Source organism: Venturia canescens, chromosome 10, assembly GCF_019457755.1.
Source record: "Venturia canescens isolate UGA chromosome 10, ASM1945775v1, whole genome shotgun sequence".
NCBI lineage: Eukaryota > Metazoa > Arthropoda > Insecta > Hymenoptera > Ichneumonidae > Venturia > Venturia canescens.
Window position 1 is genome coordinate 15,021,905 of NC_057430.1, and position 21,636 is coordinate 15,043,540.

Genomic DNA, 21,636 nt, shown 5'->3' on the forward strand with positions numbered 1-21,636 from the left:
GACACTCGGCATCTTCCTCGAGGTAAAGAAGCCCCGGATGAAACGGTGGGGCTTGTGGGAGGGGTGAAAAAAGCGCGGATCTCATGGTCGTCGGGGATCGCTTGTCTCGTGATGAAAACAACGAGGGATGAAGCACGCGAAAATGAGAGAAAGTCGAGATCCGTAAGAAGAAGAGTGAGAAAGGGAGAGGGAGAGAAAAAGATGGAAATAAAGTATACGGGAGTTAAAAGGGAGGAACAAATTTACGAAGCCTGAAAAGACAAGATTAAAATTACTTCGTGTACTTTCTCTTCTTGTGTATCCCACGAATATATTTTCTTACTTCCATTGCTCTCACCTCTCGACCGTCTCAAACATAAAATTACACTTCTCAGAACAATAATTTGTTATTCTCATTTGACTTTGTGGGCACAAAGTTTTCTCGCGAGTCGAAGAAAATTTGCAGACATCTCCAATTTTCGTATTACAATGTTATCAACTCTTCTTCTGTTTTCCTTCGGTGGACGATGTTCCGAATGACTCTCTTTGTGTTGCTTCGAATTTCGATTTCTCTCGCTTCGCTCTGTACGCACAAACCAAGTAATTTTTTTTTTTTTCTCTCGGGACCAAAATTGTTCCATTTCTCCACGAATTATTCGGCTCCAAAAGGCTTTCAGTTTCTATCACTGTTTTGTCGAAATTAGAATTCAGCGATAAAAAGTGCCACGTTTTGTCGCGGCTCAAACTTTCGTTTCGTCGTCGCGCCGATGCGGTTTCGTGTTTGCTGCGCTAAAAGAGAAATAAGCGGGGCGGGGGGGGGGGGGGGGGGGGAGGAGGAGAGACTCGCGCGAGTATTATTAATTACGAGGCTCGGCCACCGTGTTATTAGTGCATTAGGCGAAACCGCCCGTTCTCTCGTAGCCCACGGCGAAAATTGAAGGAGCAGCGGGTGCAGAAAAGAGATGAAAATATTTAACTCTCTCTGCGCGCGCGAGCTCCTAAGTCAATGGTGATAAATACAGCGCGTCCATTCGCCTCTTTTTCCTTATAACAAAGATACGAATAAAGATACATAGAGAGAAGCGCAAAAAAAAATAGAAAGAGTCAGAGAGAGAGAGAGAGAGAGAGACGAAGGGAAAGAAAAACACTCGACAAAGCACGAACCGACGAGAAGAAAAAAAGGTAGAAACAAAATGAGAGAAACACGCGCTGAGAAAAGTAGGAAGAAAAAATCAAAACCTAAAAAATATTTGAACAAGAGGGTCGGGGGAGGTCTGGGGGAGGCGGGAGGAAATGTCAAAAAAGAGAATGACATACGCACACACCCATGCGCCCATCATAATTACTGTTATCAGTAAACGTTGAATTTCATTGGCTCAGCACATGTACCTGTTGCTGCACCATAAAACCATCTATCAGTGGGTAGCTTACTGAGAATTCTCCCAGGGCTGGGTGTGCGTTCGAATGCCGGCGTTAAGCATGCTCTCCATCGGAAAAATGAAGGCGCGACTGAGCGCGGAAATCCATATTCAATGGCTCCCTCTCAGCGCGGCATGCAACACTGTACCGAGAAAATTCTGATTAAATATGAGCCCCGTGCATGATCTCAGGCAGCAAGCTCGACTGACCTGATTACCGATTGAATTTCTTCGATAAATCTTGCTCGCGCACGCGCACCTACTGACAGTCTCGTTAGTGACGATTAGATAAAATTAAACGAGTTGTCACCCGTTGTTTCGCGAGTCGGGCTTTCCCGACGGCGATATTTAAAAAAGTGCTTCATCGAATCGAGGGAAGAGAGACCGGATCGAGGATAAAAATTGCTGAGGACTCGAGAATTCCGCGTTCTACTCAGCCCCTGGACGCTATTGGCTCTCGGCACGCCGTCCACAGACTCCCATTTATTGTACTTCGAAAGCGTATCCACAGATATTTATACAGAAGTAAATATACGTGGAAGAGAAGCGAGTCGTGAAGCGTGTGCTGTATTCTCGAGGGCGCGTTTCAGGCCCCAAGGCTCCCCGGCTCCGTCTCATCTCTCTCTCTCTCTTTCGCCAACCAGGTTATTTGACCAGACTCACGTAGCAATTAACGCTGCTAATGCCGCTATGCTATAATTATAATTAGTGGGCAACGCCCTTCACACACGCCACCCCCATGAAGACTTAGCCAGGAGCGATGGGCGCTCGAAAAGAAGAAGAGCAACAGGGAGGTTGCACAACGATGAGTTAGTTTATAGCGCATGAAGTTTGAGTGCTCGCTCAACTTTAATAAACTTTTCGTTACGCGTGACCGGCGATCGGACCGTCAAAAGTTGATAGAGTCGATATCCGAAGCACTGAAATTCAATTTTTCAGTGCTTGGTACCGAGTCCGTTGCTTTCCATCCCGATCCTGGAAGTGCTCCAGAGTCAACGTCCCCCGAGTCCCGGTTTGTAAAAACTTCGCTCACGTACCCATTAGTCGGTACCAATGTACAAGCGATCGCACGGAAAACGTGTGTTGCCAGGACTCGGGAGCGTTGAGACTCAACGCTCATTCGTTCTTAGAGGCTCGTATCATTTCTGCTAAATGTTGGATGCGGAGTGTCCTGGCGCCATCGCGTACGAGCGCAAAAGTACACGTCACATCGATAGACATATCCACACATATAAATGTACGCATGTGCATAGCATTATTCGCGCGAGCACGTCAGAATTTATGAGCGACGTAGTTGAGACGAGGTCCGAGTGGAGTGTCCAAGCGTAAGATGTGCTGGACCAGTCGAGTCAGCAAGATCCTTTTCTCGACACTCGTTTCTCGTGCGTTATATGTATATATGTGGTAATGAGGTATCCGTCCTGTCCTTTTCCTTCCCCTCCTCTCGGTGCTTCTTCTTCTTCTTCTTTCTCTTCTTCGTCTGCCAATTCCTCTTTTTTCTTCATCTTTCTCTCCGCATTCTCCTTCCTCGTCGTCTTCTTCTTCTTCTATCCATTTTTCCCTTTTTCTTCTCTTCATTCCCTCTTTCCTTCTTCTCGCTCCTCCGTCTCTTTTCCCTCAATGGTTTAGCCCGGCTCAGGAACTCGAAGACCCGATCTTGAATCGTGTCTTCTGGCAGGTGGTGGTCTCTCGCCCTCGCGAACGCCCGCCAAGCCTACTCCGACATCAGCATATAGAAAGGGACCAACAAATATGAGGACGAAGCTCCTCGTTGAATTCCCCTGTAGGGGGCGTGGCTACTGTCTCTCGTTTACACCTATCTATACAGACATACTCGCGCGGTGTATTCGTTCGCTCCGAATCGCCGCAGTTCGATGCTTTCGTCTAACTTTATTCAGCAGCTCGCTTCGAATTAATCGGGTCCGCGTATTTGCGGTGGCATTATTCGGAGCAGGAGAACGCTCGGGAATGCTAGAATTTCGGAAAACAATTGTCCACTGCGAAGGCTTATTTGTGGCTAATTTTATTAGTGAATTTGAAATTTCGGTGTTGAGGAATTTTCGGTATCGCATGAAACATTATTTGAACGAGGTAAATATTCAATGCGGACGAGCCGTAAATCCGATTTATTTTCCGACTCGAGCGAATCTTCGATCTCTGGCTACATTCTGTTATACGAGGAGAGCTGGAAAGGAGGAAAAATACAAGTGAGGGAACTCGAGAGAATTCTCGGACGTTTGCACGCGGCAAACGGTTCGACACGACAGCCAACCAATCGCGAGAAATTACCTTATAACAGCGGCGGTCAGAGAGAAACCGGCAACGGGGAGGCGAAAGGGGAGGAAGTTTGCGCGTGCCTCCAGGCGCCGAGACGAAGAGAGAGAGAGAGAGAGAGAGAGAGAGAGAGAGAGAGAGAGAGAGAGAGAGGCGGAGGGAGAGAAAGAAGAGAGAACGAGAAGCAAAGATTCTTTGGGGGGGCCCCTTCGCGTGCCTGGCAAAGGCCCCCATGGCCTCGCACCACTCTCTTCACGGTCATAGGTCATCATCGAGCACGAGCCACCTCAGGGTTCTCAACTCGAGGATAACAGACTCAGATAATAAGTTGGTTTAGTGAAATGCCCTTAACTCATCTTCCGAACTTCTGTCCCCTAGAAAATTGCCGAATTTCGTTATTTTTCTGCCATTTTATGCATCATCGTTTTCGACCTGCGAACTTTTATGCAATGCCAACAATTTTCCTCCACCTTTTTTTTTCTATACGCGAGCCCGGCAACGAGATAACTCGATGGAACGCATTTTGGGTCCAGATTGGATGCTGCGGCAAATTAGAATTTCGTATTATCTCAAGTGGCGATGGAGAAAACGCTCTACGCAGCGACCATCATTTCCATAAAGTAAGAGAGACACCTTTTTCTTCATTCTACATATGGATTCATATATGTATACATACGCACCGGAAGGCGGAGCTGGGGTAGTAAATCATCGAGTTCTACTCGTGAACGAGAGAGAAAGAGAGAAAAGAGCCTGCACAGCGTGTCGGTGAGGCCATTAATTGTATCAAGTTTGATGCCTCGTTTAGCGTTCTTTGCTAAATGAATTCGTGCGCATCCCGCCCCTCTCTCGCTCTCTCTCACGTATGTTAAACAAACACTGTCGCGTATTTTTCCATATTAACGAAAACCACACTTCATCGTTCCATTTTTTCACCTTGCATCCGAATAAATCGACCAAAAATTTCAACTTTTGTAATTTCACTTCATTGCTTCAACTCTCTCGAGTTTTTTACATCTCGAAACATCGCCGGCGCTGTTTCATTGACAAAAAATACCGAGCCCAGCTGTGTTTTTCGCAACGAATGACAGACGTTTCGAACGAGCAGTTAAAAAAATTGCGCTTTTTCATTACGAAATCTCTTCTTAATCGAGGATGTAATCGTATATAGGCAAAGTCGAAAAAAAAACGATAATTCGTCGAAATTCAGCCGTGAGAAATAAAAACAATAACGAGGAAGGCAAAGCTAGTGAGAGCGAGACGGTAACGAAAGATTTTAAAGATGAGCGTGTACGTTTCGGTTAATGACTATAAATTATGGGTCTTTCATGACGACGGTCTGAAAGACCGAAACCTTGACCGAATCTAATGCTTGCCCGCTGGACATTTGGCCACATATTCTTATACCGAACGGAGACGAATTTCAGATTCCGTTTCTCTTTCGTACAATCACCAATTTTGTTCGTTTTCAGTTTCGCTGATTAACATCAGAGCCAACATATTTCGTTGCCCATTTCCAAGTGAATTACTTCCGCAGAATCTGTTTTTGAGATCATTACAGTTATCAACACCGAATAACATCGAGCCCGAATAAAACAAACGATTGGAGAAAGCACACCGACCGATGGCAACCGACCGTGCAGATTCCTGCAGCATCCACAGCGAACAAACTCCACGAACAGTTTCCTTTAACTGGTCGTCGGTAAGGACGAAAACGTCCAAAGCACTTTGGAACATGACCATCCGAGGTCGCGACAATCGTCCCGGACCGTTGCGCGCTCTACTGATTTTTACCAAGAACCAATTCCAAGTGCGAAAACCAATTGTAGTTGAAAGAATCCGCTTTGATTAGGAATTCGATTTGAAAACTTCCCAAATAGGAGAAAATGCGATCCAAGCATCGTTCAAACGTCAAACGCCTCTGAAACTCCAAACCTCGATCGTTGCAAAACAATCCGGACGATAATTTCTTGAAATGAATTGACGTGTCGATTCGACAGTGAATATGAGCGAGTGTAATTTATTCCATGCCGATATACGGCGCAATCACGAAGACGGGATGATTGATTAATTATCTGTTCCGAGTAATTAAGTTAGACCGGTTTGCGCAAAGGATATAGAATAATGTGAAATTAGTGTACGTATAATGAATTTTTAGCATCGTTATATAAATGCTCAATAGTGTAGGAATATTTTAACCGAATTCGAATATCTTACGAGCTTTAACGCGTAATATTATTTTCGATTTTTCACAGGTAAATCAAGAATTAACGAGCGAGTCTATAATCAAAGGCACTCACTGCTGAATTAGTTGATAATCGGAACCAATAAAAAACAGGTTCCAATTAGTAAAGTGATACGAGGAGAATTTTTCGGATCGCACAGCAACAAATTATAAAAGCAGTAGAATTTCATTTTACATTTGAAATTCCTTCAGCTTTGCGGAGTCGACATTTGAGCATTTTTACAGTGCAACATTTTCATTTGACGAGCCGGTGCAATAAACTGCCTTCAATATATTCGCATTCCCTTGATTTATTCAATCAACGCAACGTCCAAGTAGCGAAACGCTCGTTGATTTTAATACTCAAACGCAAATTTTCTCTTACGCGTTCTTTAATCCTCAATTGCATGCAGCACTCGGCTCAACATCCCACAAAACCCGAGAACGCTCTTTCTTCGCTGCGAATTATTTACAACTTGCGGAAAGTGCAAGCTCACCGAGACACGCCAATCGAAATAGCCCAAAGCCGTACCCTCGACTTATATACTTTTCATCTTCCGCACTATATAATGAATGGAGACTCCATAAGTGCTTCTAAGATTTACGAACCAGGTTGAGAACAGAGCATCAGAATAGGCATCTTCTGCATTATCATAAGAAGTTGTACCATTTTTTTCACAATTATTGTTTCATTTTGTATCTACTTTCAAACCGTATTCTTTATCCGTTATGTTCATGAACTTTGGAGGCGTGAATTGAGACTCGAGAAGATTCCGAAGCATTCTCATCCCACTTCATTGTTCCTTCAATTTTCTTCCATTTATAAATGAAACCTGAATTTCATTAGAGCTTGACCAGCGGCTCGAGATAACTCAATCGATGGGTTCGAGTCACTCGCAATTGTGATTCTCGACTTTTAATGTCGAAAATGCATTTCCGCAGGGTTTAAATTTGGGCTCGCCTAAGCACATCGAAAAATGATTGGACAGAAATGATTGGCGAAGACAGGAGAAAAATATGATTCAACCGATGTTTACCTCGATCGGATAACAGTCAAAAGCTGTTCCACATTAATTTCGCAATCGATTTTTCCACACGGAATAAAATTCAGGAAGAAAGTATTTCGTTGAGGCTCCGATGATATCTGGCCTTATCGATGATAGTAGCGGACATCGAGAGAGAAGCGGGGAGAGAGAGAGAGCGAGAGAGAGAAGAAGGGATGGAGAATGGAATGAGAAACTGCGAAGGAGGCGGCAGGAGTCGAAGGAATTTTTTCATCAGCCTGAAGCGCTTCGATTAAATTTAGCAAAGTATAATTACGCGAGCAGTGTTCCGGCATCGAGTAATATCAATGAGAGAGGGGAGAGAGAATCTGGCGGGAAAGGGAGGAAGGAGGGAAAAAGTAAGCGGGCCGTTACGCGGCAAAAGTTTCAATCTCTCGTGAGTGTTTCGCCCACTTGACAAAAGTTGCTAGCGCGAGAGTACGCAAAAAAAGCATAAGTTTTTGTGCTCGCGTCTTAGTATTTGTGCGAGGAAAAATAACACGAGCAAATTGAAGAGCCGTTGTACAGGTCGACGGAACTTCCTAATAAGGACGAGGCGGAGAAGGGCCCCTGAGCAGATCGAGAGTGCGCTTTGTAGATTCGACGAGATATTTCCGAGACGTGTACGCCGGGTACAGTCAAAATGCGAATGTACTCGTATGTGTTCTCTTTATCATAACGCCGACTCATCACCAGTGCCAATTATCTTTGATAAATCGAATGACCCAAAGGGAGAAACAAAAAGTCAGAGCTGATAGATCGAATAATCAAGGGCGCGAGTCAGGGGGGGGGGGATCAGTTAAAAAATCGCGAGGTAAAAAAATCTCGTTAGCACATCTCGCTCGGTAAAAATTCCGTTGCGATTAGATCATCGCGTGATCGCTACAACAATTGTGTAGCTTCACAATTTTGTGAGCCGTCGTCTGCGAATTTCTACAATATTTTTATTTAGGAATAAATAAATTCGCAATTTCTTCGATTCATTAATAATAACGGAGATTTCAGTGACGATTGCTCATTGTGCGATATTGCAGAGTGAATTTCGCAGCCGCACAAATGAACGATCTATAGTTATAATCCTCGCGGTAAATCATCGAGTGTAGTAAGGCATTTAATATATATGATGGAATAGTGGCCAAAGAGGCGCAATCAACGAGTGTTGATTTTCCGTTTAATGGCGCGAGTATCGTTTATGATACTTCGGATGATCCATCGCCGTACGTGCCGCCTCGATGCATTCGCGTCCCCCGAATCCCCTCCGGCTATATCTACAAGTAATTAATTCATTCCGATTGATGATCCAAGATTTATTGGTAGCGCACGCGCGCGCTCCTCCGATCTACGAGAGACGTTACCGCATAATTACGAAAGCATTCAAAACGATTTTATTCAGAAAGTGCAATTGTTGAATTGATGGATTTCACTCGTTGCGATCTCTTCTTCAGACTTTTATTCAATCTTCGAAGCGTTTTGAGGGCTTCGATAATACTCTTGTGATGGCGGAAAAATCGAATTTTTTTTTTATTTGATGTTCTTCGAGTACAATGTATGAAGAATATTTTCAACAAATTTCATAAAGATCGGAGCATTGGAATACTTGAATCTTTGAACGCGATTATCTCAGAATCGTTTTTTTTTGTTTTGGAAAATATCTTTGCGGTGGACACGATTACTAAATAATAATCTATTAATCTGATCTGTACCAAGTTTATACCACTCATTTATTATAATAATAGCTAGAGCCTGAACGAAGGATTTCGTATTTTGTTGGCAAAAAAATTGTAACAAAAAAACCGAAAATTTAGCACCTTGAAAAATGAATTTTTCGTTAAAACTGCCGTCATTTTTTTTAAATCAACATTTTTACAAATCCTTCGTCCAGGCCCAAGCTATTATAATAAATAAGTGGTATAAATTTGGTATGGATCAAATTAACAGTTTTTTAATTATCATGTCCATGGAAGTGATGCTTAAAAAAAGGTGCTACTAAAATACAGCTGGAGTTGCACCATTTAAAGACGTTTTTTGATGAAAAAAATTGTACAAGTACACAAACATGTGTACTAATGAATTTTTTCACAGTTTTCCAATAAACGTTTATTTTCTTATCGAAAAAAATGAAGAAAATCACGTTTTTTCGCCCGCTGCAAGTGTACATAAGCCCTTAAATGCACAATACTGGGAATGTGCCGAACATCCGTGAAAATGTATTTTTGAAAAAATAATAATCTAACCTGGTGCCTCTTTGATTCGTACAATCACAGATGATCGATCCAGATCTGAGTCTAACGCAATCGCGAACGTGCCGAAGGGTAGCGAGAGTGGGAGATAGGGTGCGAGCACAAAATCGTGATACAAATCCGGTACGGATCGTACACACGCCACAGCGAGATGTTTCAACACGAGATTGTTATTCTCATTCGAATTATTTTTCTTTCGAAAGATGATTCTTGCAGCGTCATTAAGCATATATGAGCGAAGGAGCGTTAAGGTGGTTCTATCATCGAATGTAATCTCCACAGGGAAGAATAAGATTCTCTCGTAGTCTTTCTCTCCCTCTCGCCGTTCGATCATTTTATTCGCAGCTCTTTCGTAGCTCAGTACTTGCTCGCCACACGGAGTTCCAATCTTCCTTGAACGCGTTTCGCGCACAGACTCCCCGAAATAAAATCAAAAAGATGGAGAGAGTAAATAAAAGAAGAAGAAGAAGAAGAAGAAGCAAGGCAAAAGAAATGGCGATTCCCATTATGCACACGTCGTTCTCCGATCGATCATCGATTCGTGAAACCACCGCTCATATTATAATCAAATACACGTAATCTATACAGGGGGTTACCAAATTCGTGCCTCTTACACTCCGGACAAAAATATGGGAATTCGACCCAAACAAATTCTCCGCTATTTTTATTGCGAAGGAGAGAGGACGAGTGATTCGATATCGCAACACTTCCTGCTCCCCGCCTTCTTTTTTTAGCACCCAGCGAGTCGGTTGTCGCTAATTAATGATTACCGCATAAATGTTGCACCGGAGAAACAATTAATCAAAAATTTCACTTCACTATTCGAAGAGGCTCGTTTTTCGCAAGCTTTATACACCCGACTTTCTGGACACTCAGTATATATAGATATACAAATATAGAGTGAAATAAAAGCAGAGCGAATACACGAAGATCCGACTAGCACAGAACGATAGAAAGTCTCGAAGTGGACGCTTCTCGCTCTCTTTACTTTTCTCTGTCTCTCTCTGTCTTTCAACTGGCCTCACCCTGTGCCCTGATCGAAAAATATCTCTCATGCATTAATCATAAATCATATACAACATCATAGAATGTATACATACACGTGTGTGTAGCATGCGAGTATTTGCGAAGTTGAAGATCGCCCTGAGGCCATTTTTCAACTCGGACCCTGCGGAGATTGTCGAGAACCACAAACGCGCGCGCGCGAGTCCCCTCGCGAGTATACACATCGCGATATGAAACAAACTCGCACAAAATTGAAGCAAATAAAGGCGAGTCATCGAGATCGTTTCTTCGTACTAAATATCGCCAATCAAATTCTTCGTAGCACCGTTTAATTGAGAGCACAGATTTAACAAGCGTTGGTCTATGTGGGCCAAACGTATACACACAAACTTACATTAATTATTTATGAAAAAACCGTTTCGTTATTGCGAACGTATTCTACGATGGCGATTTCTCATTTGAAATTGTAAAAAAAAACAAATAAAATCTGCCGTTACATATTAATTAGGGAACTGCTGAGTGGTCCTGCCCTCGTAAAGAGAGTAACGAGAGTCTTTGACACTGCCCGATCATTGTCGTGATATTTGCGAAACTTCGAAAGTTTGTTACAATTGGAACACTCACCCTGCCGCTTCCCTCTCCGATTGTCCTCCGAGGAGAGTTCCGGTTCACAGGAGAAAAGTGGATCATTTTGATCTCCGCGAAGGCGCACGTGGATTTTAATTTGCAGAATGATTAGGCACCAAAAGCCTCTCGGAGTATGAATCACGGAGAAGCGCGTAGCAGCGTAACGACTTATCGGGATTTCACGGGTTTCTATCCGCAGTCATTAAACTCCTGGCCCATTGGATTTCGTCATTGTCAATATTTGAACGCCCATTCGATAACGGGGTATAGCACGAATTTAATTTCGGTGTATTTCTCCTGGTCAGCAGCTCGATGAGTTCGCCGAAATCGAGGGGTTTCCAGCATCAGTCTACGAGATCTGAAATTAAAATTTCTGAGTTTGTTTCGCGATGTTTAAAAAATGAAAAAATGAAAAAAAAACATTTTGATGCACGATTTCTCAAGTGATAAAAAGCTTGACCTATTGTGGCGTCGAGATTTGTACAGTTGAGAAGGAAAACGATACGCAGGTGATAGGAAGAGCTGGAGAATACAAGAAATATTAACGCGTGATAGGTGGCCGTGTATTTATCAAAGTGGTTATCGTGAATGATCGCATAAATGCCGGTGTTCGGTGTAAGGGGGAATGAGAATAGAATACTGCAAAATAATCACACCTCGCTGGCAAGCAACTTGTATCATCAGTGCAGCTCTCTCTTTTTCTCCGGTGTGTTTGCATGCAGCTTTGAATGCAAAAGGGCTTTGGAGGCTCTTGGCGTACGAGAGCTGGATTCGAATTCACAGAGACGCCGGAGAGAGCAGGTGTTCTTCAGATTCGCTGGGATCTTTTGCGACCGGAGGATGCTGCACAGCCGAGAGAATATTTTGCGAAAAGGTGAAAATAAAAAACATGATGAATCCGCGATCAATGAAGGCTGAGGAAGAAAATGCGAAATTCTGTTTAAGCGGGTATACGGAATGTTCTCCTTTCATTTGAAAATAAGGAGAAAGAAAGTTTGAGAATGGCAGCGAGTGTTTGCAATGGAATGGAAGAGCATGAACCGGGAGGCGAGCCGCACATCCCTAGGAAGGAATTGGACCTGAAAAATCACGTCGAATAGCAAAGCCAAGAGGGAGAGAAAATATGTAAAGGATCACGCGTCGCGGAGAGTGCGGATGCGTAATTACAGTTCGCGTGCTGCGTCTCCCTCTTAGAGCATGCAATGTGTTCGCGCTCGGAACCGGTAATGTCCCGGTAAATCCTGGTCACCTACGTGTTGGAGAATGGAAAAAGAAGTAATAATGGGAGGTAGGTACGGATGGTGAATTGGAAGGTCGAGGCTGAGGCACGTCTACGAGACAATTGTCGTCTGTAGGAAGGACCGATTCGCCACTAAGAGCTTTCCCGCCCTTCATACCTTCCACCGCTCCCTGCGAGTCGGAGCTCCGTATGTCCGCGTGGTAGTTGAAAAAAATTGAAATCGGTAATGGCTCGGTTAAAATCGTGCGAGACGATTCCGCTCGTCGTTGGGGACACGAATCCCCAACGAATCCCGAACGACTGATGATGGAAACGCAAACGTGATCAGACCCGGAGGCCCGGCGAGATGATTGAATGCACGAGGACTGATGAAATAATCTAACGGCCGTGACTACCTCGGCGTTTATTAATCGCTCAAATCATGTCCGGAGACGTTCGAGGTTGATGCTGCGGACGCACACGGGCACGCAACGACTCTCGGAGCTCCGATGGTTCCTGCGATGCTTAAATAACCTGAGTCCGCGTGAGGAACGATGTTGCAGTAAATTAAAAGCCCCATATGTCAAGTGTCGTGTATATCTGGCAGTAAGTGAAACTCTTGCAGAGAGTATTTTCCCATCGAGCGATCCTGAGGCATGATAAATCTTCAAAGCGCACATACGAAGGAACAAGCGTAAAGAGGATCTCGGAACAGTCCTCTGCCTGCGGAGAGCCAATAATGCAAATGCTGGACGCGACGATTCCGTCGATGATGCATGGACGCCAAGCGGTGGCCGCAGTTCCGCTGGTAGTCCATGACACGCTAACTCGTCAACGGGTCACGGATACTCTTGAGACACTAGAACCAGTCGCGTTTAACTAGGTGACGCGTTCTTCTCCGGTCTGCTCCCCGCGGTCTCGAGAACCTTTTTTCCCAAGGCCAATGTCATCGCGGTACGACTCGCAGCACGATACTGAGAGCGACACTGGTAACGAGATGTGCGCGAGTGATCGTTATTATAAACGAGATTCATATAATATCGTTTACAATCGCGAGGCAAGGCTCGCCTGCGTTGAGGATCGCAGACGCGCTCTCTGGTGACGGTAATTCTACTCGTCGTACTCGTAATAGCACTAATTACAGACTAATAATCGGTTGGGAATTGATGCTGTCAGTCTTCTGTAACGAGCCTTCGATGTAGGCCGGATATGAATGGCCTAGATCATTGAGAAACGCGTTGTTACTATGGTCCAATGGCGGCAACGTCGGCTCGATCCCCGCAGCTTTTAATGATCTAACAACATATTGTACAAACGTCATCAACGACGCGAAAAGCTTTGGGAATAATTTGGCTCAACACCCAATCAAAGTTCCAATTGTCGGTCCCAATTTGCGATGGGAGCAAGACTCATCCGTTATGATCGGGTGCTCATCGCCCAATGACTCCGGCAATAACACCTCCCCGACATCCTAAGAATAGCTCGGACATGTGTGATTAAGAGAAAAAGGACGGGAGCGAAAGGTGGATACCGTGTGTGGATCAGGCCTCGCATCCAAGCAGCGTTGAGATATGAAGAAAGAGGTGGAAAAAGGAGAAGGAAGAAGGTGCGCGTTGAGACACTCTGGTCACTAGGGCGTTGACCTGATGAAGCGGACCAGAGGCTGCGCCGCTCGCGGCGGCGGACCAAACGAGTGTGTGAGTACAACGGAATCTTGGGGGTTAAAGAAGGGACGGATAAAAGAGGGACAGAAACGGAGAGAGATTCTCTGCTCTCTGCTGGTACGGCTTTCCCGCTCGTGTTTCTTTTCGAAAAACGAGAAACTGATAAGCCGTCATTTTAATTCACTTGGAAGTTGGAATAAAAAGTATCGAGTGATCGGCAGGTTGAAAGTGAATAAATAGCGGAGGTATTCCCGTAATTTATTGCTCAGCCTAGATTCGCAAAGATACTGCGAGTATGAGAGAAAATGAGAAAGATGGAAGCACAGCGACTGGTCGTGAATATCCTTCGAGCCGTCGTCGTCGTCGTCTTTGTCCCTGCTCTTCTTCGCGAGCCAGCGTTTCTTCGGTTGGACGAGACCACTTCAACGGCGACTGAAAGTACAGACTCTCCAGACGAGCTGTGCCGCAGCAGCACCGGCTCTTGGCGTAAACGTGTCCGCAACGATAAATTCCGGACGCGACGCGCGAGCCTGTTACGCCTGAAAACTTGAGCACCGCACCGGGCACCAGGAACACGAAGAAGAGCAACAACGCGCAGAAAGAGCGAGGGAGACGGAAGCTCCTTCGTTCCTCTTCGTCCCATGGTACGAGCCGAGATTTCCGGGAAGTCGTTCGCCAATCAACTCTTATCCCAGAAGATTCACCCGTTGGATTCCGCAGGACCTCGTTCCTCCTCACTTCCTTATGTATCGTACGAAATTACTTACCTCCCGTACACACAACGCGTACGCAATAATTAAGGAATAAAATGGTTGGAATGTTATCCTACACGATAATGATACATTGTTACATCAACAATTGTATATCTAAGTGTTACATCAAGCGACTTTATTTGATTCTAGGATCCTTACTTAATAGCCATGCATTATTAAACTTGGTATTTCACGACTTGGGATTGTCTCGTTTCTCTAGTTGGCCTCAGGTGCGCCCGGCAAACTTAATCTTTCCTTCCTTTTATTCTCATGTGTCGTCGGGCTCCTCTCCTCGTTTCATTGATCATATCGAGAAATCGAGTTGTTCGCTCCCATCTTCGCGCGGGACACTACAAAAGAAGAGTTAACCACGTCTTTCACGAAGTATGCACTCGAACGCACGATGCGGAGGAATGACTGGACGTATTCACGATGATTTCATCCTCTCACGAGCTCTGTGTATTCGCTCGTATTACCAAAAGCCAAATAAATAACTTTCCCGATATCTTGATCGTTTAGAAATACTCGAAAAGCTTTTCATTTCTCAATCTTATTATTTCAACAGGCTCGTCTACAATGTCTTCATTTGAACAGGTTAATTGGACCAAGTAGAGCACTGATCTGATTATCAATAGACGCGTTATCGCTCACTTTCATTCGATGACGCCGAGTACAATATTTACTTTCGATTGATTAGCTCATCCATCCGGTGAATCGGAGCGCAACGAGGCTCCGATCGAGTTCTCATTGAACGGTTCTATCCTTTCCTCGGAGAGGGACACAGTTGGTGCATTGACATCGATTCATTCGATACGCGTCGTCGTCATTGATTTATCGTATGGGAGCGCTTCGGCTTCTGGCAGGACATGTCCTCGTTACCCCCGAAAGTCCCATTGTTCGTTCTCCCGTCCGCATATGCTTGAGTGCTTGGCCAGGCATCGTGCGGTACGAATAAATAAAAATAAATAAGAAAAAAGCACAGGGCATTCGATCAATTCTAGTCGTCGTCGCGGTGACGGACACAAAAGCCCCGGCAAGCTGCTCCTTCGGCGGTTGAAAAATACTCTGCGAAAATATGTGACCTGATTCTTTACGAAAGACCAGTTATTGAAGCTGTTGATCGATGGAGAATCTTGTAAACCAGGAATTGTTTTCAGCTCCGCAGTACACATTTCCGACGGACCGGCTCGTATAGAGAAATTCGTTTCATTGCTCTTTACGATTAAGGATCGTGATAGCGGTGAGGCGTTTCTATGATAACAAAAACTCGTCCCATCGACGCCCATAAAAATAACGAGACGAATGAATTAATCAGCCGCTCCGCAGTCGCCGTCTCGCTACCGCAGTAGCTCATTGTGTCGTGCATGTACCAAGCATTAGATAGCCCGCGCTCGTGTGTAGAATTACGGCGTGGTCGGCTACCCGCCGCTGACAATGAGAGTCGCATGGCCGCGCTAGTGGCTCTGGCGAGCGCCCTCTCCATCTAATCGCTTCAGTACTGCTACGTGATTGAAATAATAAGAAATCTCTCGCGAAGCCAAGCCCCGCCTTCGGAGTATTATCATTGGTCGGTTACCAGGGCCTGATAAACGAAATGCTAATGGCCGTACGTTTATTGCGTTGCGAAGGGGTTTCTACTCTCCGCAGCTTCACGCGCTCAGCCGTTTTGCTCCTGTTTGACCAACGATTCTATCGCCAATGCGTTTCTTATCGTGCATCAACTTTGCTGACATAGTAAACTGACGGGACGAGCATACCAGTTAACTCGTATAACTAATTGACACACTTTATCATAGAAATGGAAATAATATCTTCGATTCAGAGTATTCTGGAACAAATAGATTCGTGCCAATATATCGAGCTTGCGTGACCAATCTGCTCTCGCATTGATGTAACTTATCTTCGAATGAGTAAGATTAGCGAGAGTGTGAAACTGTGATTACAGGTGTCCGGTAATGTCGTCGACTAATGCAATAGCTGGCGCGAGTTCTCATGATTATCGAGATAAGCAACGTTTTTATCCGGCTCGGCGCGTCGTCCTTTCGGCCTTTTCGCAAATAATAATAAGCAGCTAAAGATGAATAGGATCGAAAGAAGAACTCTCGGATGCTTCTCGTGCCAGCCGAATGGATAAAGACCATCCGATGGCGATTTTTGCAGCAACATTTTACCACCGACCCCGTCTGCATTGTATGGAGGTATCAGAAGTTTCGTCGGGGTCGGGGTTTTTTCTTCGTGTTGCTACACAGGATGGGCTTCTCCATCAGGGACATTGTAACGCGTCCTTATAGACATGTGTGGAGGAAGGCGCGTTCTAGCTAGGTGGAGACGGCAGCTTCGCGCTATCTGCATCCGGCAGAGACGCTTCTGCCACCCTCTCGAATAGACGTGAAAATATGCTCAAAGATTTCTCCCGGGAGCCTTGTCAAAGGGCAACTTTCCTCGGAGGAGCTTCGGGGCTTGATGGTTTAGCTGTACATTCACGATTTAGGCTTTCGTGATATTTTGTCACCGTACTCTCACCGGCCTGATCGCGACCTCCTTAACCCTCGAATACAGTGTTCTTATCCCCAAAAGTATTCACGTTTCTTAAGGGAAAAAAATCGTTGGACCCTTACGGGCACGGAAAATAAAGTGGACGCGTTATCGCCAAGATCCGTGGTAAGAAAGAGGACAGGTGTGCGTTAAGGTTTGTAAAGGATGGTAGATTCAGTGTAGAAGGGTAAAGAGAAGAACACGAAGTGGAAAAAAAAGAGGTGATCTGTCTTGGTATGCTGCGGGATCCAGCGCAGTTCGCCTGTGGTGAAAGCCTCGGGCCAAGGTCCACCACCTCCTCACCGGTTTACGCTGACTACCGCCACAGATCAATTTATACGTTAGAACGACTTATTAATGTTCGATATAGTGGCACACTGACGAAGCCTCGGTGTAGAATGAGAACGCTTTGAAAACATCTATTCGTGTGTTCTCTTGCCTTTTCCTTGGCCCGCCCCTTCTACGCTGGTCAACACTCTGTCCAGAATCGTATTTCATTTGAATTCATAAAAAAAAATATCAATAGTTGAAAACACGATTCGACACATAACTGAAAACTGGATAAGCTTGATTTTTTCAAAAATACTTTTGTCCGAAACGTTCACAGCGCATGCACGCTTTGTTACATTCTGCTCCTGTTAGTATCTTGGACAAATGTGGGTCAACGCATGAGGAATGTCCGCATCGTGACAAGCCAATTTCGCAGGATATATACGCGTCGTATACGCGGTGAAGGCGAAGCGATCGTCAAAGGCTGTCAGCACTGGGGAAATAAGTACTTACCGGTCGGTCTCGTAGCATGAATTTCTTGTTGCTTTGGTGACAGGCGGCATCATCCCCGGTGGTGGATATCTCAGAACTTTGATTTCCTTCAGACGTATCTGGACAAGAAACAATTTGTTGGCATCCACGTGCACAAAAGACGTTAGAGGATGCTGCCATGCCTTTAGACAAATATTTCAGTGGCAGAATTATAGTTGCGTGCACGTCGACCTTTCAATTGGTAGTAAGTGCTCAAATCCGTCCAAACGAACGCGTCAGAGAGCTCATCGTCATATCGACGTTTAACGATCTCTCAAGCGCATTTATGGTGCAGGACACCCAAACCCGATTGGCTGTAAATTCCCCTCGACAAAAATCGAAATGATGATGAAGTTCATACTAACGGAACGTACAGCGATGTGTGAAAGGCTATGTAATGAGTAGATGAGTCCGTAGTTGGCGATGGAACTCGAGAGGAATGAAGCTTGGATTCCCGGTCCAATTGTACTGCTCACTCCGATGGAGAAACGTCGTGGTCATAGGCTCGCGAGGAGAGACCACCGATGAGAAGCATCGCTAACAGAAATCATCGGAAGAGAATTTGCCAATGCGAGGCGAGGCGTTGATTGAGAAAATGAGGATGGCAGAAAACAAGCATAGAAATTAACGGGGACCCGATGTTTCGTTGACGCTCGCGCGGACTCGCGAGTCCGAATGGCTTGTTGAGAAACGCGATGGAAATAAAGGATAGAAAGAAGCCATCGATTAGGTAATAGCCAGCACGTTGGTCATCTCGGGGCCTTATGTCGGTACGCACGATGAGAGGGAAGCGAGGCGCATCACCGTGAAAAAAGAGAGCTGAGACGGGCGAACGATGAACGGCGCGCACTTGATTGCACAGGTGAAGTTACCACGGGCTCAGTCCGTAAGAGCCACGTAGCCAGAGATACGAATACAGTGTGGGGGGGGGGGGGGGGAGAGAGGGAGAGCAAAGTACTTTGGATGAAAGAGAATACACAGAGTGGTAATAATGTAAGGACGAGAAGGACGTGGCATGTGTGCGCGTGTGTACGTCTCGATCCCTGGCGAGTGAGCGACGTACGTCGAGTATATATCAAGAGGTAAAAAGAAGAGAAAGGGAGACCAAGAGAGGAGAATCCAGCAGGTGTTGGTGTTGGGTCGCTGGTCTGGACGGGACTGAGATAAATCTGTGTTAGTGACAGTAACGACCAGTCCGAGTCTCGTTTCGAGTGTGAGTCTCCGATACAAAGGCTTGTCCACGTTGACACATGATTGTAGATACCTTGGTACATTGGAAACCCATACGAAGTAGATGGTCCTCTTGGTGTTGGTTCACGGTATCAGGGACACTCTATGCGCGCGCTAGCTGACGTCATTACGACAGTTACGCAGTCGGGTAACATTAGTATTGGTGGAACTGAGAGAACTGCTATTCAGGCTCGTGGCCGATGACGCTGAGGCAGCCGACGGTGGTGGTGGTCGATGATCGCGAAAGCGGTGGTGGTTCTCCAATCGGTTGTTGGTCATGGTAAAGTGGTGGTGATCGTTTGGTAGTGGTGGTCAGCAGCCGCTTTCGTAGGGGCACAAGTCCCAGCCTGACTCGATCTCCTTGTGGCTCTACATCGAATACTCCACTCTTATATGCTCTTCAGCCTCCTCGCCACGCACGGCTTGTACCATGCTGCCCCCTCCTGCCGCAGGCGCCTCCGCCACCGCGCTCTCGCCGTCACTCTACACGGCTTCTTTCCTCTTTTCTGCCTCTAGGCCATTCTCGAGAGGCGCGCGCGCCAACGCGGTGTGGTGTGTACAAGCCCCGGCGCCCGTTCCAAGCTTCTTTCACCGCGAGCTCAACCATATTATACCGTATCTAACGAACGTTGTTGTGTGTGATACGCCGGGCACCCTGTCCTATATGGCGCAAAGACCTCGCTTTGCCCCGGGCACTTATTAGACTTGCGTTTCCCCGTCCGCGCGGATTTTCAAAAAGCCCCTCCTCGAGCGGGCTCTCGCACCACGTGGAGGACAGCACCGCTACCACGTGACCGGTGCGCTGCGATACCGGAAGTGCCACCGGGACATCAGGACTCCTCGGAGCGTGATGACAACTGTCTCTTCACCAATGTAGCCGCGCGAGTGTTTATTCATTCGGATCATCAGTGATTAGTTGTTTGGTTTAGTGCCTGGGGATTTATGCCAGAATCGCATGAAATCAACGCGTCCTTCAGATGTCAATACGCGTGAGAATAGACAACCCCAGAAACACGTGTGTTTGTGAACAAGAACGAAAACATGCATTTTAACGCATTCGAGTTCAGACCTCGGAAGACGTCATCGACCCGGGACTGAAACAGGTGGCTATGGGAGCATGGGAGGGGTCATAGAATTGCTACAAAACATAAATGAATCTTCCTCGTGCCCAGAGGCGTGATAGATATCTCAGTCCGATCGACGATCTCGCGTCACTGACACAAGGTCGACGAGCGTGGCTAAGAAACTGCCAAAGAGAAAGAGACAATCTTCAGCCAGCTGATTTATAAATGAGTAGGAAAATCTTAAGGAGATGATGCCGTAGAATCGATGAGGCTACCAGCAACGAATGTGTTGAGCGAGTTCCAGTAGCCTGCTAAAATAATGTTGAACTCAGCCGTACCGTTCAGCCTACTCGACAATACTCCAGCCAGTTTAGGTAGCCCCTTATCACTCGAATCTTAGAAGAGAAGGCTCCATCGATAATCACCAAGTGTGCACGCTATGTCGGTCTTGGAAAATAGTGACGTAGACAGGACAACGATGTCTCCTCTCGATGACGTAGCATCGCCTACGAGTGTCGGATCCGAACTGATGGTAAATGACATGCTCGATGACCACGAGTCCGCTCTGAACAACCATCATCAACAGCATCATCATCATCACCATCAACATCATCAACAGGACCAACATCATAATCAGTTGCGAGATGGTGGTAAACGCAAAAGAGACAATACCGATGGGGAAGAGCTCAGTCCTCGAAAACTTCCATCCTTGAACAGCAACAACAATGACGTTGGATTTGTTCTCGATGAGAGTGGCGATGACGGACTTCACGATGACGTGGACGATGTAAGTTTCGCGCATTGAATCATCTCTATTCTTCTTACTCACAAATTATTTATTTTCGAGGAAAAAAAAAATAGTCACCGTGAATATCGATGCGAAGCTTAGGCACCACAAATCTTCAATTATGAAAGTTAACGAACGAAAGAAGTCTCATTTGGTGGCTCGAAACGGTAAGCACGACGATTCTATTCGAAAACACATACGCCCAACAAAATACCGGAAACCAGTTTACCCGTAGCATTCCGAATTCTCGTATCGACACGAGCGTGCGCATGTGTCTTGTGAAACAGAAAAAGAAGATCCTGCACGGTGAGCAGACACGCATTTGGCCTGCAGGCATGATATAGGATATTAGTACAGGACGTTGTTGCGTTTCTCCGACGCACCATCACACGCACACAGTCAAATTTTCATACGCATACTGAAAGATCTCTTTCCTGCTCGTTCTTTTTCGTCGTACCGAATCATTTCCTCGCGTAGCTCGATCTTCGTTCGACACGAGAGGCCCGAGAGGACAGGCAACGAACACACAGAGGGTTCCCCAGTCACCCCGAGGGTGCTTGGCCAGCTTGACTCATTCCGTTGATGCCGTTTGCTATACTGATTATTGCTGGTTGAATGGCTCGTTGCTTCAGGCACGTGATCCTCGTCAAGGACAGTCAATCTCGCAGATTCCTGCGTTCCTCCGGGTTTCCACATGCCCCCCGGGACATTTTATTTTCTTTGCCCTGTCCGCGGTGGCCAAACGCTTTGGCTAATTATATCTGTTAATTATCGGCT

General features: G+C 45.8%; 1 protein-coding gene across 4 annotated transcripts in view; it reads left to right on the forward strand.

The window, feature by feature from the left end:
- TfAP-2 (transcription factor AP-2) overlaps positions 1-21,636 on the forward strand; it is a 153,117-nt gene that overhangs the window by 65,719 nt on the left and 65,762 nt on the right. For 2 of the 4 annotated variants that reach the window (XM_043430575.1, XM_043430576.1), the window contains exon 1: positions 19,574-20,859. The exons of the other annotated variants lie outside the window; for them this stretch is intronic. In XM_043430575.1, the coding sequence (XP_043286510.1) occupies positions 20,512-20,859 (348 nt within the window). In that variant the 5' untranslated portion in view covers positions 19,574-20,511. Of the gene's footprint in view, positions 1-19,573; positions 20,860-21,636 lie in introns of those variants that run through there. 4 annotated transcript variants of the gene reach the window in all.